General features: G+C 39.7%; 2 protein-coding genes across 3 annotated transcripts; both read left to right on the top strand.

Moving 5' to 3' along the window:
• Positions 1–203: 203 nt before the first annotated feature.
• Positions 204–5,446, top strand: tlx1 (T cell leukemia homeobox 1). Of its 2 annotated transcripts, none has more exons than XM_071380126.1 (3): positions 204–791; positions 1,813–2,014; positions 3,232–5,446. In XM_071380126.1, exons 1-3 carry the CDS (start codon positions 347–349, stop codon positions 3,440–3,442), a joined length of 858 nt encoding a protein of 285 aa, XP_071236227.1. In that variant the 5' UTR covers positions 204–346; the 3' UTR covers positions 3,443–5,446. The 2 variants fall into 2 exon arrangements, with proteins under 2 accessions (XP_071236227.1, XP_071236225.1); XM_071380124.1 differs by having other exon boundaries at positions 1,777–2,014.
• A 1,589-nt stretch (positions 5,447–7,035) lies between these two features.
• On the top strand, positions 7,036–12,962 carry sdhaf4 (succinate dehydrogenase complex assembly factor 4). The gene is made up of 3 exons (XM_071380127.1): positions 7,036–7,245; positions 10,726–10,839; positions 12,537–12,962. The coding sequence occupies exons 1-3, from the start codon at positions 7,167–7,169 to the stop codon at positions 12,644–12,646; spliced, it is 303 nt and encodes a 100-aa protein (XP_071236228.1). The 5' UTR covers positions 7,036–7,166; the 3' UTR covers positions 12,647–12,962.
• The last annotated feature ends 374 nt before the right edge of the window (positions 12,963–13,336 follow it).

Below are 13,336 nucleotides of genomic sequence, written 5' to 3'. Positions count from 1 at the left end.
ACTGAATGAGCTTGTGGCCTCGCGGTGGTGTCTTCAGCCAATTGAGTCCCGAGGCCTAAAAATGGGGCTTAATCTCGTGCTGCCTATTTGGCACTTTGATTGATGCTGCACTCCAGTCGGCAAGGCTGCCTGAGCCAAAAGGGAAGAAGAAAAAACCAGACAATCGCTTTTAGTATAGCCTCACACTCACACACGTACACTCTCACAAACACGCACACACACGCACACACACCCACACACGCGTACTAGATAACGACAGGAGCGAGAGCTGAAGACGTTTTAAAGGTCCAAGATAAGGCGCGCTGCGTGGAGCACCTCTGTACCTCGCGGGGGGCTCGCGGGGGCCATGGATCATATTGGAGCGCATCTCCAGCACATTCACGCGGAGCCCATCAGCTTTGGGATCGACCAAATCCTTAACAATGTGGACCAAAGCTGCATGCTCGGCGGTCGGATGCCCGAGCCGGACTATGGCCTCGGCTGCGTCGTCAGCACTGCCTACAACACCATGACTAGTAACTTCCCCGGCAACAACTCTGGATATAACGGCAACGCATGTGGGGTCGCCAATCTGAGCGGCACCTATAACATGAACATGGGGATGAACGTCAGTGGGAATAACGTTAACGCAGCTGGAGTCATCCGTGTGCCCGCGCACCGACCTCTGAACAGTGGACACTCGTCCATCCCCTGCGGCATGTCCACGATGCCAGGCTCGATTAACAGCCTGACGGGATTTACATTCCCCTGGATGGAGAGCAACAGAAGATACACCAAAGACAGGTTCACAGGTAGACCATCTCTATAATGCACATACAATGTTGTGTGTGTGTGTGTGTGTGTGTGTGTGTGTGTGTGTGTGTGTGTGTGTGTGTGTGTGTGTGTGTGTGTGTGTGTGTGTGTGTGTGTGTGTGTGTGTGTGTTGCCATGCTTGTCATGAGAAGATCACGATCATGCAATTTGTTTCTGATGGAAAGGGTCATTGAATGCATTTAGGCTTAGTTATTGTCTTCTGATGCACTCAGTTTAGAAAATAATCGATAATAAATCAGTCTACTGCTGTCTACTGCGGCTTCTTCGTAACACGCTGTGTAATTTCATTATACCATTTTAGTTGATAAACACCAATGCATTTGACTTATTTTACTAGTCTATATATATATCTCACAAGAAGCACCTACAATCAACGTTGACTTAAAGATAATCCAAATATAGCCCAACACATCTGCATGTTATCGAAATAGTCGAAATGTAGCCACCCCATTATTACAAAAATGGCTACAACAAATATAACATCTTATGCATCCTTGTTTCTCATCTCTCGGTGATTTAAAATGAAAATGTATCCTTCAAGCTGACATTTTAAGAGTTAATTTAACGATAACTACGCTATAGTATTTGGGGCTATTTAATTGTATGTTGTTGTTTTTTACACTAAATGTTTCTGCAGCCTAATAGTTGGATAATGCTTCTGTCAGAATCTGTGTGGTATAAACGTAACATCAAGTGTTTTCCTCCCACCTGCATCATCTTGTTTTTGGACAGGACAGCGGGTGCCTAATCAATAGCCTATATCATCCAAGGCTGTATCAGAGTGCATTATTAACAATGGGATGTTTGGTCTAGCCTAGCATTTGAATTGCAGTTCTTTATTTTAAACCTGCAATCTCCCTCTCTCTGTCTGACGTTGCATGAACTTGCTTCGCTGCTCTGTTGTTGCTATTTTGCTGATTTTGCTGCATGCTTTCGCCCCTATCTATCCGTCTCCCAATCCAGTGGCGCTCTCACCCCTCACTGTAACACGTCGTGTAGGTCACCCGTACCAGAACCGGACGCCCCCCAAGAAGAAAAAGCCCCGGACGTCTTTTACTCGCCTGCAGATCTGCGAGCTGGAGAAACGCTTTCACCGACAGAAGTACCTGGCTTCGGCAGAGCGAGCGGCTTTGGCCAAGGCCCTCAAGATGACTGACGCACAAGTCAAAACATGGTTCCAGAACAGAAGAACAAAATGGAGGTGAGATTACTGATGATAATTTGTAGATTACATTTAAGGTATAAAGTGTTCTCTCCGTGCTTTTTTTGTGTGTGTGTTTTAGCTAAGTTGATGCTTTTATGTATAACATGGGCTATTTATTTACACTCCAAGAAGGCTATATAAACCCACCAAAAAGAGATTGGGAGACGGATAGATTTGATAAATATTAACTATATCTAGGCCTATTATATGCCACAAATTTATTTGAACGTACTCGGTCTTGAATATGGGATAAATAATTGTGTGCATTTGTTAAAACTATATGCAAAAATCCAATCTCCCTGCTTCAAATGAACATTTTACAGTCTACCCCAGGTGGTCAATTGTATTTTTTATTGAAGTTTTCGATTGCAAATCTTTGAAATTCATTGAATTAATATTGTCTTGCAACAGTCAAGGAAACTATAGTGATTCTTATAACGAGTGGTTTAAAATTAAAGTAAAATTCAGTGGCAAATTAACTATATCCTATATCCTATCCTACAGGATAATGATTTCCCTCATATGTCTACTCTTTAAAGTGAAACGTTTCTTTAATCTTTCGAAATAATGTAATTTCAGTCATTTTTTAAAATGGTCTTTAAAGCTATTTTTAGATTAAACATATCGTGCATAAAAGTAGAAGGCCTGTTTGGCCACAACATGTACGCATTGAGATAGAGGATATTTTCCTTGGCCTATCTACTGAAGAAGTTAAATACATCTCTGAAGATTGGATTTTAGAAAATAAAAAAACAACAAAACAATCAAGGAATACAAATATTATGTATATAGGCCTAAGAGTAAGTATGAAGTCAATGAGAGAACATAACAGAAAAAATTGAAGAAACATTTATGCCACATCAGATGAAGACTAAATTAATTGACAAAACGTTATTTATTTTCACATAGGCTATTGTTGGCTGTGAAAATGGCATACTATTTGTGGGAAATTTGCATTTGAATAGCAGCTTTTAGCCTATCGGTTAATAATGCTTAGCCAAGCAATTTAGCCTACATTAGGCAAATGTTGTCTAGCAATTTGTTATAGTCTATAATCATACTTGATAAACGTGTTTAAATTAATCCAGAAGACATTAACTTTGTGTCAAAATGTAATGTGCATAGGCTTGTTATGATCTATAGTGACGCAGCCTATTTTGGATAGAATTTCCCACTGATGCCTCGGTGTCTCTCTTGTGTCTCCGGTGTTCCAGGCGGCAGACAGCTGAGGAGAGAGAAGCAGAGCGACAGCAGGCCAACCGGATCCTCATGCAACTCCAACAGGAGGCTTTTCAGAAAACGATAAACCAACCGGCAAACCCGGACCCGCTCTGCCTGCATAACAGCTCCCTGTTCGCGCTTCAGAACCTCCAGCCATGGACTGAGAACACCGCCAAAATCAGCAGCGTGTCCGCCTGCGAATAACAAACTCTGACCGCTTTTCTTTTCTCTTCTTTTTGAAAGTGAGTGGAGTTATAGCGAACAACTTTTTAAGAAAAATATGACTCAAGAGGACCTGGATTTATCTGAGTGCCTCAAAAAAGGTTTAGGTTGAAAGCATGGAGTGAACAAGGAGCTCATAGCCACCGGAAGTAGGGGGCTGAGGGTGCTACAGCACCCCCTGATAAATCAAAATTAAATACACATATATACATACACATACATATATATGTATATATATATAAAATCACCAATATATATAAAATCACCAAATTAGTGCACTGGTCCTTAATGACTCCTGTATGAGTGGAGAAAAATAGTCGTTAGTGCGGGGATATATTTTCTTTCTCAGCACCCCCACCCGGAAAAATCTTCCTGCAGCCATGCACGAGTCCATTAGCAACATGCTTTTTGAGGACTGTGCAATAGTTCACCTTATCTTCCTGTTTTTAGGTGATAACATTTTTAGCAGTTGTATTTATTTTCATTTTTCAATAAAATATAATCCAGTTCTAACTATGAACTAAGACTATAGCTAGATTGATTCAAATAAGTGAGCACTTCTTTTAGCACTTTTCTCCTAGAGGAAAACTTTGACATATTCATTCATACCTGATCATTTGAGGAATAGGCCTAATTCAAGAAAAATGTATTGGTTTCAAAAATATGAATTTGGTGGTATAGATTCACTAGCCTGCCTGTGTCTCATAACAGTGATGTTTATATCAACTGTTTATATTGCTAGCGATGGTTATGAATTGCTTTTAGCAGTTATGCAACCCTTTATCTCTTTGCAGGGAAGAATCAGTGACAAGAGATTCAAATGTACCACCTCATCAAGTTTCTGTTATAAATGATTCATTATCGTTTACCTCTTACCACATTACACAAGCACTTAATCATTTGGATTATACTTTATTGCACTCTACTATTTACCTGGTATTTGCAGAAATTAGGTTATATAGTTGCCTGATCATTATCCAATATTATTTGTTGTTTTTGTCTTTCAAACAAGCACAATGTTAGCAATATTAATATGGCCTTGAATATGTTGAAGTGTAAATGTATTGTTTTTTCGTTTAGTAGCCTATCCATTGTTACTACATAATGTAATTTCTTAATAAATACCAGGTAAACAGCTGAATTATCACTGTAAAATAAGGTATTATTTGTTCAACTTTCTTGTACTCTATAATCCTATAATCATTTCAGTTATGTTGATCCATTTATACGTATAATGACAGGCTAGAATGATAAGGCCATATGAAATATTTTTTAAAGAATTAATACAGCAGTGTTGTACTTTGTGTATTTGTCATATTTTGTTTTAAACCAATGATCATGCATCATGGAGTGCATGGAGTGAACTACATTGCTGTGTATGGGACAACTGATGGCCAAAGCCCTCTTTGACTATAGGATCCATCCCTGATATACCTGCCCTCTATTAGTCAATACCAGACCTTTATAATGGGTGTTTCCAGCAAGTGATTGATACTGGTTGCATGATCATGATGAATGTCTATATTTTGGAGTATGCAGCTGTGTATTTTGTGTGTTAGTTAACATTCATTGCAACTGTAAAGTGTGTGTATGTGTGTGTTGATCGTATCCAGCTGTAGGACAGTGTGTTTGTGAGTTAGTCCAGGGCCTCTCCCCATGGTCAAAAAGGAATGTAGAGTAGAATTGCCTCATCTACTCGGAAATATCAGCACTGCAGCGTCAGTTAAGTGGCTTTCCCAAAACTCCTGAGATTCTTAAACCGAGCAGGCATGAGGGCTTTCAGTTTTTTCAAAGACCTCAATGGAAAAAGGTGGTAAAAATGGCTGAAAATGTAAAAGAAGTGGACAAGTGCAGTGAGCGGCAGATTGAGAGCTTAATATGTAAGCAAGTATAACACCTTCCATTTTTTTCGTTGTCCTCAGTCTTTTCAGTTTTAGTTTGATCAGTATTCTTTATTTATTGTTTCATTAAATTACAATTATTTAGGCTTGTTTTATGTCATCAAATACAGTTCCTGCATGCATTTCATTACTGAAGTAATATGTTATTGTATTTCTACCAAGTGAGCGTTTACTGTTTGTTTTGTATGCCACAATTCAGTTGCAAATCCACAATCTAACAACATTCGTATATCTTGACACAGCCACAAATAATGTTCAGTTCTTGTGTTACTGTTATTATTCTGCAATCTCTTTTGTACCGTATGAAATATGTACATTTCCACAAACATGTTCTACGTTTGACCTCCATGCGCTTTGCTTAGTTATGATCTGTAATGCTGCAATGCATTCATCACTACACAAACTCCAAATTAGCACTAACCAGGACTTACAGCTTAGTATCCTGTTTATAGCACAGTAAAGTATGATTCTGCCACAGTAAGTCACAGAAGCCCATGCATTTTTCATTCACCACCAGGGAAATAAAGCAGTATATTCTAAACATCATCAATAAGAAGTTGAAACATAATTATCAATAAACCGATCTCTGTCATGTCCTTCATTGCTACAATTAATTTGCAATGAATCCTATTGCTCTATGAAAACGATTGTATGAGTCAAATTAGCTACAGTATAATCTATTATTGGCTTTACACACATGCAAATCACTGTACCCTTCAAAGCCATTGTGTAGCCTATGTCTCTGAATTTGAAATGTATGAATGGAGCGAGTTTTTTTTTCTCATTTTGAACTGCATGCTAAATCAATTGTCTATTGCAGACTTTATCCTGCAATCATTGTTTAATCATATTCTTGAACAGAATGTGGCAATTTGTATGTAACATTTTTTTATTAAATGATTCATGATTTTGTATTTGATAAATATTTGGCTCTTCTAATCCATTAGTTCCCTTGTTTAACATATAAGATGAGACAAAACCATGTCCACAAAAGAAAATCAAAGTTGCTGTATCCCAATTTTTAACAAGGTATTTTCTCATCTAAACCTATTTATTTAACTAGGCAAGTCAAGTCAGCTAAGAACAAATTCGTATTTACAATGACGGCCTAGGAACAGTGGGTTGCCTTCCTTGTTCAGGGGTAGAACAACAGATTCTTACCTTGTCAGCTCGGCGGATTCGATCTAGCAACCATTTCGGTTACTAGTCCAATGCTCTAACCACTAGGCTACCTGCCGCCCGATCCTATAGGAACACTGATCGGTGGATTGATTAGGTTATACCATACTTCTTTCACACTTGACTTTTTTTTGTGATAAATGATCCAAAGAAAGGGAGAGACTGAGATTAACCCATGATAAAGATTTTTTTGTTGTTGACAAATTGTTCGGTTCTTTCAACCTGTGCATGTCACAAATGGTCATGTCAACCAAAATACACTTTATCACACATGCACACATGTATACACTTTTTGAGGAGAATGATAGACCCCTGAAGTTTCCCACAGACATTGATAACCATCCCTTCATGATGATATTATCTCACGTTCTGCATCCAGAAGACATGATGATGAAAGCATTTACACAGGGACATACCGGTGGTGGTAGTTTGTGTTGTGTTGGCTACTCGGCTGCATCTGATTGACCCACACCCTGTACTTTAGCTCGCCCTGGTGACCATACGTAGTTACTACAAGGTAGATTTTGTCGCAAGATGATGACTTTTCATACGTCATTAAAGCTTGCCAAAACACCAGAACATTTGGTAAATTACTGTTTGATCATCTTTCTAAACGAGCAATCAACATGTCTCTACTAAGCGCCTGTGCTTCTGCATCGAAACGTCTTGTGACCCAAGGGTTATTCGTGGAATCTGCTTTTACAGGTACGTGTCTTAACTCAAAGAAGAGTGTTGCTTCTCAAGGCTTAGCGTGCACATGATGGCTATAGTTACCGTTAGCAAGGTAAACAACATAAAATCAACGTTTATTTGTCACGTGCACACTATACAGCAGGTGTAAACAGTACAGTGAAACGCTTACTTGCAAGCTGTTCGTCAACAATGCAGTAAATACTACACACGATAAATAAGAAAAGTACACATGAAAATGAAAGAAATCAACTCAGGGATAACTTACTTGTGACAGTTGAGGTAAAGCTCAAGGATGAGCGGGAGCTAGGTTGATGTGCCTATCCCTAAAAAATGTAAACAATGGAGCAAATGCATTCCGTTGTATTTTCAGGTGGGGCATAAGCTAGCCCAATAATGGACGAAAGGAGCCCAACGTTACTCCCTTATAGCCCAAGGACCATACATTTTCAGTTTAGAAGCGAATTGGCTCTTACAGCCAAATACTTCATCTAAACGTGAATCGATTCTCAATTGCGGTATGGTTCTAGAAACATAAAAGGCCTCTACTTTCATATCACATCAAAATAATTTCACAAATGCTAAATATATACATACTATACACTGTTAACACAGTTGCAGCCTACAGTATTTTTTGTTGTTTCCATCTTCTGTTTACACACAGGTGTTTTAGAAATGCAGATAGCTAATTAACATAGGCACACATCTATCTTCCGTCTGTTTTCCTTAAACTAGAGCTGTAACATGGAAATATGGCAGTGTAGGCACCCTAACCCTATGAATAGGTTAGGCATTCGCTTGCTACTGCAGTGGCATAACTTAAAGATGCACTCCGGAATCTTTAAGGACAACAAATTCGTAACATATTGCACAAATTGGTTTGTAACATATCATACAAATTGGAACGTGTCGTAACATATCACACGAAATGGATGATGTAGTACCCAAAACACGGACTCGTTTTGGCTCGTGAGCATCACTTTCAAAACTACTGTCTGAAATTATACAATAGTTTGAGAGTGCATCTTTAAAAATAAAAAAAACTTTAAAAAATTGTTGTTGAATATTGCCAAACCTAAACACAGAGAGAAACTCAACACATACTTTCTGAACAAATTCAACCACACTGTAAACATTCAGTATGATCCTCAAATGGTTCTCAAACAAGCACAGCTCAGCAAAGATGCCACAGTCTCTACACTCCTTCAGGCTAAGCTCCCACCTGAACAGATCTAAGAAGTACTTTTATACACTTCACGTGTTCCCCACTAATCCGGGTACCCTGGGAGTGGGAAATTCAGAGAGGATTTGAACACAATCATGTCGGATGCACCACTGTTCAGTTTCCCGCTTCCCACAAGCACATTAATCCCCCAATTATGCCTTGTTAAATCAAACTGTGTCTGGTAGTATTATGATGTACCCTGGATTGTCCCTGTGTTTAAATGTGTTATTGTTGTTGTGTTATTATTGCAAAAAAAATACATCAATTAAAAAGGGTTCCCTGGGAAACAGAGACCAAAACTAGGGATCCTACATTGTCACATATACATAATTTGTTTACAAATTACCAAGATATTGATACCCTTCTCAAGCTACCAATCATTTTGTGTTGATATGTCAAAAATGTCAACACAAATTCATCTTCTAGCTTAGGTATGAAGTTGTTAATAGTTTTTCAATGTAATTTCAGCAAACAATGACACCCACCAACTCAGATTGTTCTGAGATTGTTTTTGTGAATAGAAACAGATACGATTGGCATTCCTGAAACATTTTTTTGTTGAACTTTAATTTTATCTTGTAGAAATTAAGCTAATTGATTGCACCCAAATTGTCTATTTTCATTTTATAGGATTGAGATCATATTCAATAAATATAGTACTCAACATCTTATTTGGACCAAACTTCTTCCTACTAATGAGTAAGACATGAAGAATCCAAAATTGTCGAAAGCAACCCACTGACCCCACCACATCCCATACCAATCCCACCCTAACAACTAGTATACAGTAAATCAAGTGACTTCAATGACTATTTTCTCTGAACGGGGGTAAAAAACATCACCAGATTCACTGGGAATACGTTCATTGTATGGAAAAGCAATACTCAAACCACAGCTTCATACTATACTGAACAAAAATATAAACTCAACATGCAACAATTTCAAAGATTTTACTGAGTTACAGTTCATAAAAGGAAATCAGTCAATTGAAATAAATGTATTAGGCCCTAATCTATGGATTTCACAGAACTGGGAATACAGATATTGGGCTCCCGATGCAGCGGTCTAAGGCACTGCATCTCAGTGCTAGAGGTGTGACGCCTCTGGTTCGACCCTGGTTCGATTCCAGGATGTATCACAACCGGCCGTGATTGGGAGTCCCATAGCGCGGCGCACAATTGGCCCAGCGTCGTCCGGGTTTAGCCGGGGTAGGCCGTCATTGTAAATAAGAATTTGTTCTTTAACTGACTTGCCTAGGTAAAGGTTAAATATGCATCCATCGATCACAGATACCTTTTTTTTTAAAAAGGTAGTGGCGTGGATCAGAAAACCAGTCCGTATCTGGTATGACCACCATTTGCCACATGCAGCATGACACATCTCTTTCGCATAGAGTTGATCAGGCTGTTGATTGTGGCCTGTGGAATGTGTCCCACACCTTTTCAATGGCTGTTCGAAGTTGCTGGATATTGGCGGGAACTGGAACACGCTGTGGTACACGTCGATCCAGAGCATCCCAAACAGGCTCAATGGGTGACATGTCTGGTGAGTATACAGGCTATAGAAGAAGATCTGGGATATTTTCAGCTTCCAGGAATTGTGTACAGATTCTTGCGACATGGGACCGTGCATTATCATGCTGAAACATGAGACGATGGCGGCGGATGAATGGCACAACAATGGGGCTTAGGATCTCGTCACGGTATCTCTGTGCATGCAAATTGCCATCTGTAAAATGCAATTGTGTTCATTGTCCGTAATTATGCCTTCCCATACCATAACCCTGCCGCCACCATGGGGCACTTTGTTCACAACATTGACATCAGCAAACCGCTCGTCCACATGGCGTCATACAAGTACGTGGTCTGCGGTTGTGAGGCCGGTTGGACGTACTGCCAAATTCTCGAGGACGTTGGAGGTGGCTTATGGTAGAGAAATGAACAGTCCGTGGGTGGCTTTTGACAATTTATTTGGGATCTCATTGGTAGGAAGAAGTTTGGTGGACATCAAATGTTGGGTACTATATTTATTGAATGTCTGAATCCTATAAATTAAAATGGCCAATTTGAGTGTAATCAATTAGTTTCTTTTCTTAGAGATCAAATTATATGTCAACAAAATAATGTTTCAGGAATGCTAATCATATCTGTTACTAACTACAGAAACGATTTCAGAACAATCTGACATTGTGGGTGTCATACCTTTTTCTTGTGCTTTTGGAGGTGGAATGTCCTAATGCATCAGATGTGATGTGGCTCTCTTGTGTAAAGGATACTTGCGGACAGCCAGTGGAGCAGTGAAGGACAAGGAGCCACTCCGCAAGGCCAAAACCCCCCAGGGCCGTTTCGACATGAATGATGAGAAGACCAAGGATCCCCTTGAAAGTAGGACAAACTATTTTCACTATGTTGCAGATACAGTTGAAGTTGGAAGTTTACATACACCTTAGCCAAATACATTTAAACTCAGTTTTCACAATTCCTGACATTTAATCCTAGTAAAAATTCCCCGTCTAGTTCAGTTAGGATCACCATTTTATTTTAAGAATGAAATGTCAGAATAATAGTAGAGAGAATGATTTATTTCAGCTTTTATTTCTTTCATCACATTCCCAGTGGGTCAGAAGTTTATACACTCAATTAGTATTTGGTAGCATTGCCTTGAAATTGTTTAACTTGGGTCAAACGTTTCGGGTAGCCTTCCACAAGCTTCCCACAATAATTTGGGTGAATTTTGGCCCATTCCTCCTGACTGAGCTGGTGTAACTGAGTCAGGTTTGTAGGCCTCCTTGCTCGCACACACTTTTTCAGTTCTGCCCACAAATTGTCTATAGGATTGAGGTCAGAGCTTTGTGATGGTCACTCCAATACCTTGACTTTGTTGTCCTTAAGCCATTTTGCCACAACTTTGGAAGTATGCTTGGGGTCATTGTCCATTTGGAAGACCCATTTGCGACCAAGCTTTAACATCTTGACTGATGTCTTGAGATGTTGCTTCAATATATCCACATAATTTTCCACCCTCATGATGCCATCTACTTTGTGAAGTGCACCAGTCCCTCCTGCAGCAAAGCACCCCCACAACATGATGCTGCAACCCCCGTGCTTCACAGTTGGGATGGTGTTCTTCGGCTTGCAAGCCTCCCCCTTTTTCCTCCAAACATAACGATGGTCATTATGGCCAAACAGTTTCTATTTTTGTTTCATCAGACCAGAGGACATTTCTCCAAAAAGTACGATCTTTGTCCCCATGTGCAGTCGCAAACTGTAATCTGGCTTTATTATGGCGGTTTTGGAGCAGTGGCTTCTTCCTTGCTGAGCGGCCTTTCAGGTTATGTCGATATAGAACTCGTTTTACTGTGGATATAAATACTTTTGTACCTGTTTCCTCCAGCATCTTCACAAGGTCCTTTGCTGTTGTTCTGGGATTGATTTGCACTTTTCGCACCAAAGTATGTTCATCTCTAGGAGACAGAATGCGCCTCCTTCCTGAGCGGTATGACGGCTGCGTGGTCCCATGGTGTTTATACTTGTGTACTATTGTTTGTACAGATGAACGTGGTACCTTCAGGCATTTGGAAATTGCTCCCAATGATGAACCAAACTTGTGGAGGTCTACAATTTTCTTTTTTAGGTCTTGGCTGATTTCTTTTGATTTTCCCATGATGTCAAACAAAGAGGCACTGAGTTTGAAGGTAGGCCTTGAAATACATCCACAGGTACACCTCTAATTGACTCAAATGATGTCAATTAGCCTATCAGAAGCTTCTAAAGCCATGACATCAGTTTCTGGAATTTTCCAAGCTGTTTAAAGGCACGGTCAACATAGTGTATGTAAACTTCTGACCCACTGGAATTGTGATACAGTGAAATAATCTGTAAACAATTGTTTGAAAAATGACTTGTGTCATGCACAAAGTAGATGTCCTTAACCGACTTGCCAAAACTATAGTTTGTTAACAAGAAATTTGTGGAGTTTTAATGACTCCAACCTAAGTGTATGTAAACTTCTGACTTCAACTGTACCTTCTAGGATGCTCCATTGCCTTTCACACTGTAATTATTCCCCATTGATTTTCCAGAGTTCCCTGATGATGTGAACCCAGCCACAAAGGAGCAGGGGGGGCCCCGGGGCCCAGAGCCCACACGCTACGGGGACTGGGAGAGGAAGGGCCGCTGTGTCGACTTCTAGTTTCCATACCTGGTATATTACACATGCGATGTGGACATACCTTAACTTATAACTTATGTATCTATATCGAAGGACTGTCGTGCAAGAGACCAGGAACGGTCCACCATACAGAACCAGGCTTAATTATTTCCCCCTGAACGACACAATCTGATGACTGTTCAACAGACTCCATGTGTATGAATTTGAAAAACAGTCTCTCTTATATTGTGTTCCTTTGTTGAAATTTATGATGATGACATAGTGAATGCTTGTTATGGTTATTGCTTCCTGTACAGAAATTTGAATGTTGTGAATAAAATGAAATGTTTCTGGAAAATACCGTGGCATGTTTTCACTTTTTGGTGTACGCTCATGATATTAAAGAGAGTTATCTACCATGCCTGATGCCTCTCTGATCGTCAGTATTCCTACATTAGCCCATGTCTCGTTTCTCCACTACCTTTGTCATACCTGGCTCTTGGTTGTTTCTCGATTTTATTCTATACGTACTGTACAGAACCACTCCTGCTCACCAACACTCAACAGGCAGAAACCTGACATTCTGACCTGACTCTTCTACGTCTTGTTGTCTGGGACGTCCTGTAACATCCACTGAACAAAAATATAAACGCAACATGTAAAGAGTTGGTTTCATGAGCTGAAATAAAAGATTCCAGAAATGTTCCATTTGCACAAAAAGCTTATTTCTCT

The sequence above is a fragment of the Salvelinus alpinus genome, chromosome 32 (genome assembly GCF_045679555.1).
Source record: "Salvelinus alpinus chromosome 32, SLU_Salpinus.1, whole genome shotgun sequence".
NCBI classification, from domain to species: domain Eukaryota; kingdom Metazoa; phylum Chordata; class Actinopteri; order Salmoniformes; family Salmonidae; genus Salvelinus; species Salvelinus alpinus.
Note: the sequence above shows the minus strand (reverse complement) of the source record. Positions and strands in the feature narration are given on the sequence as shown.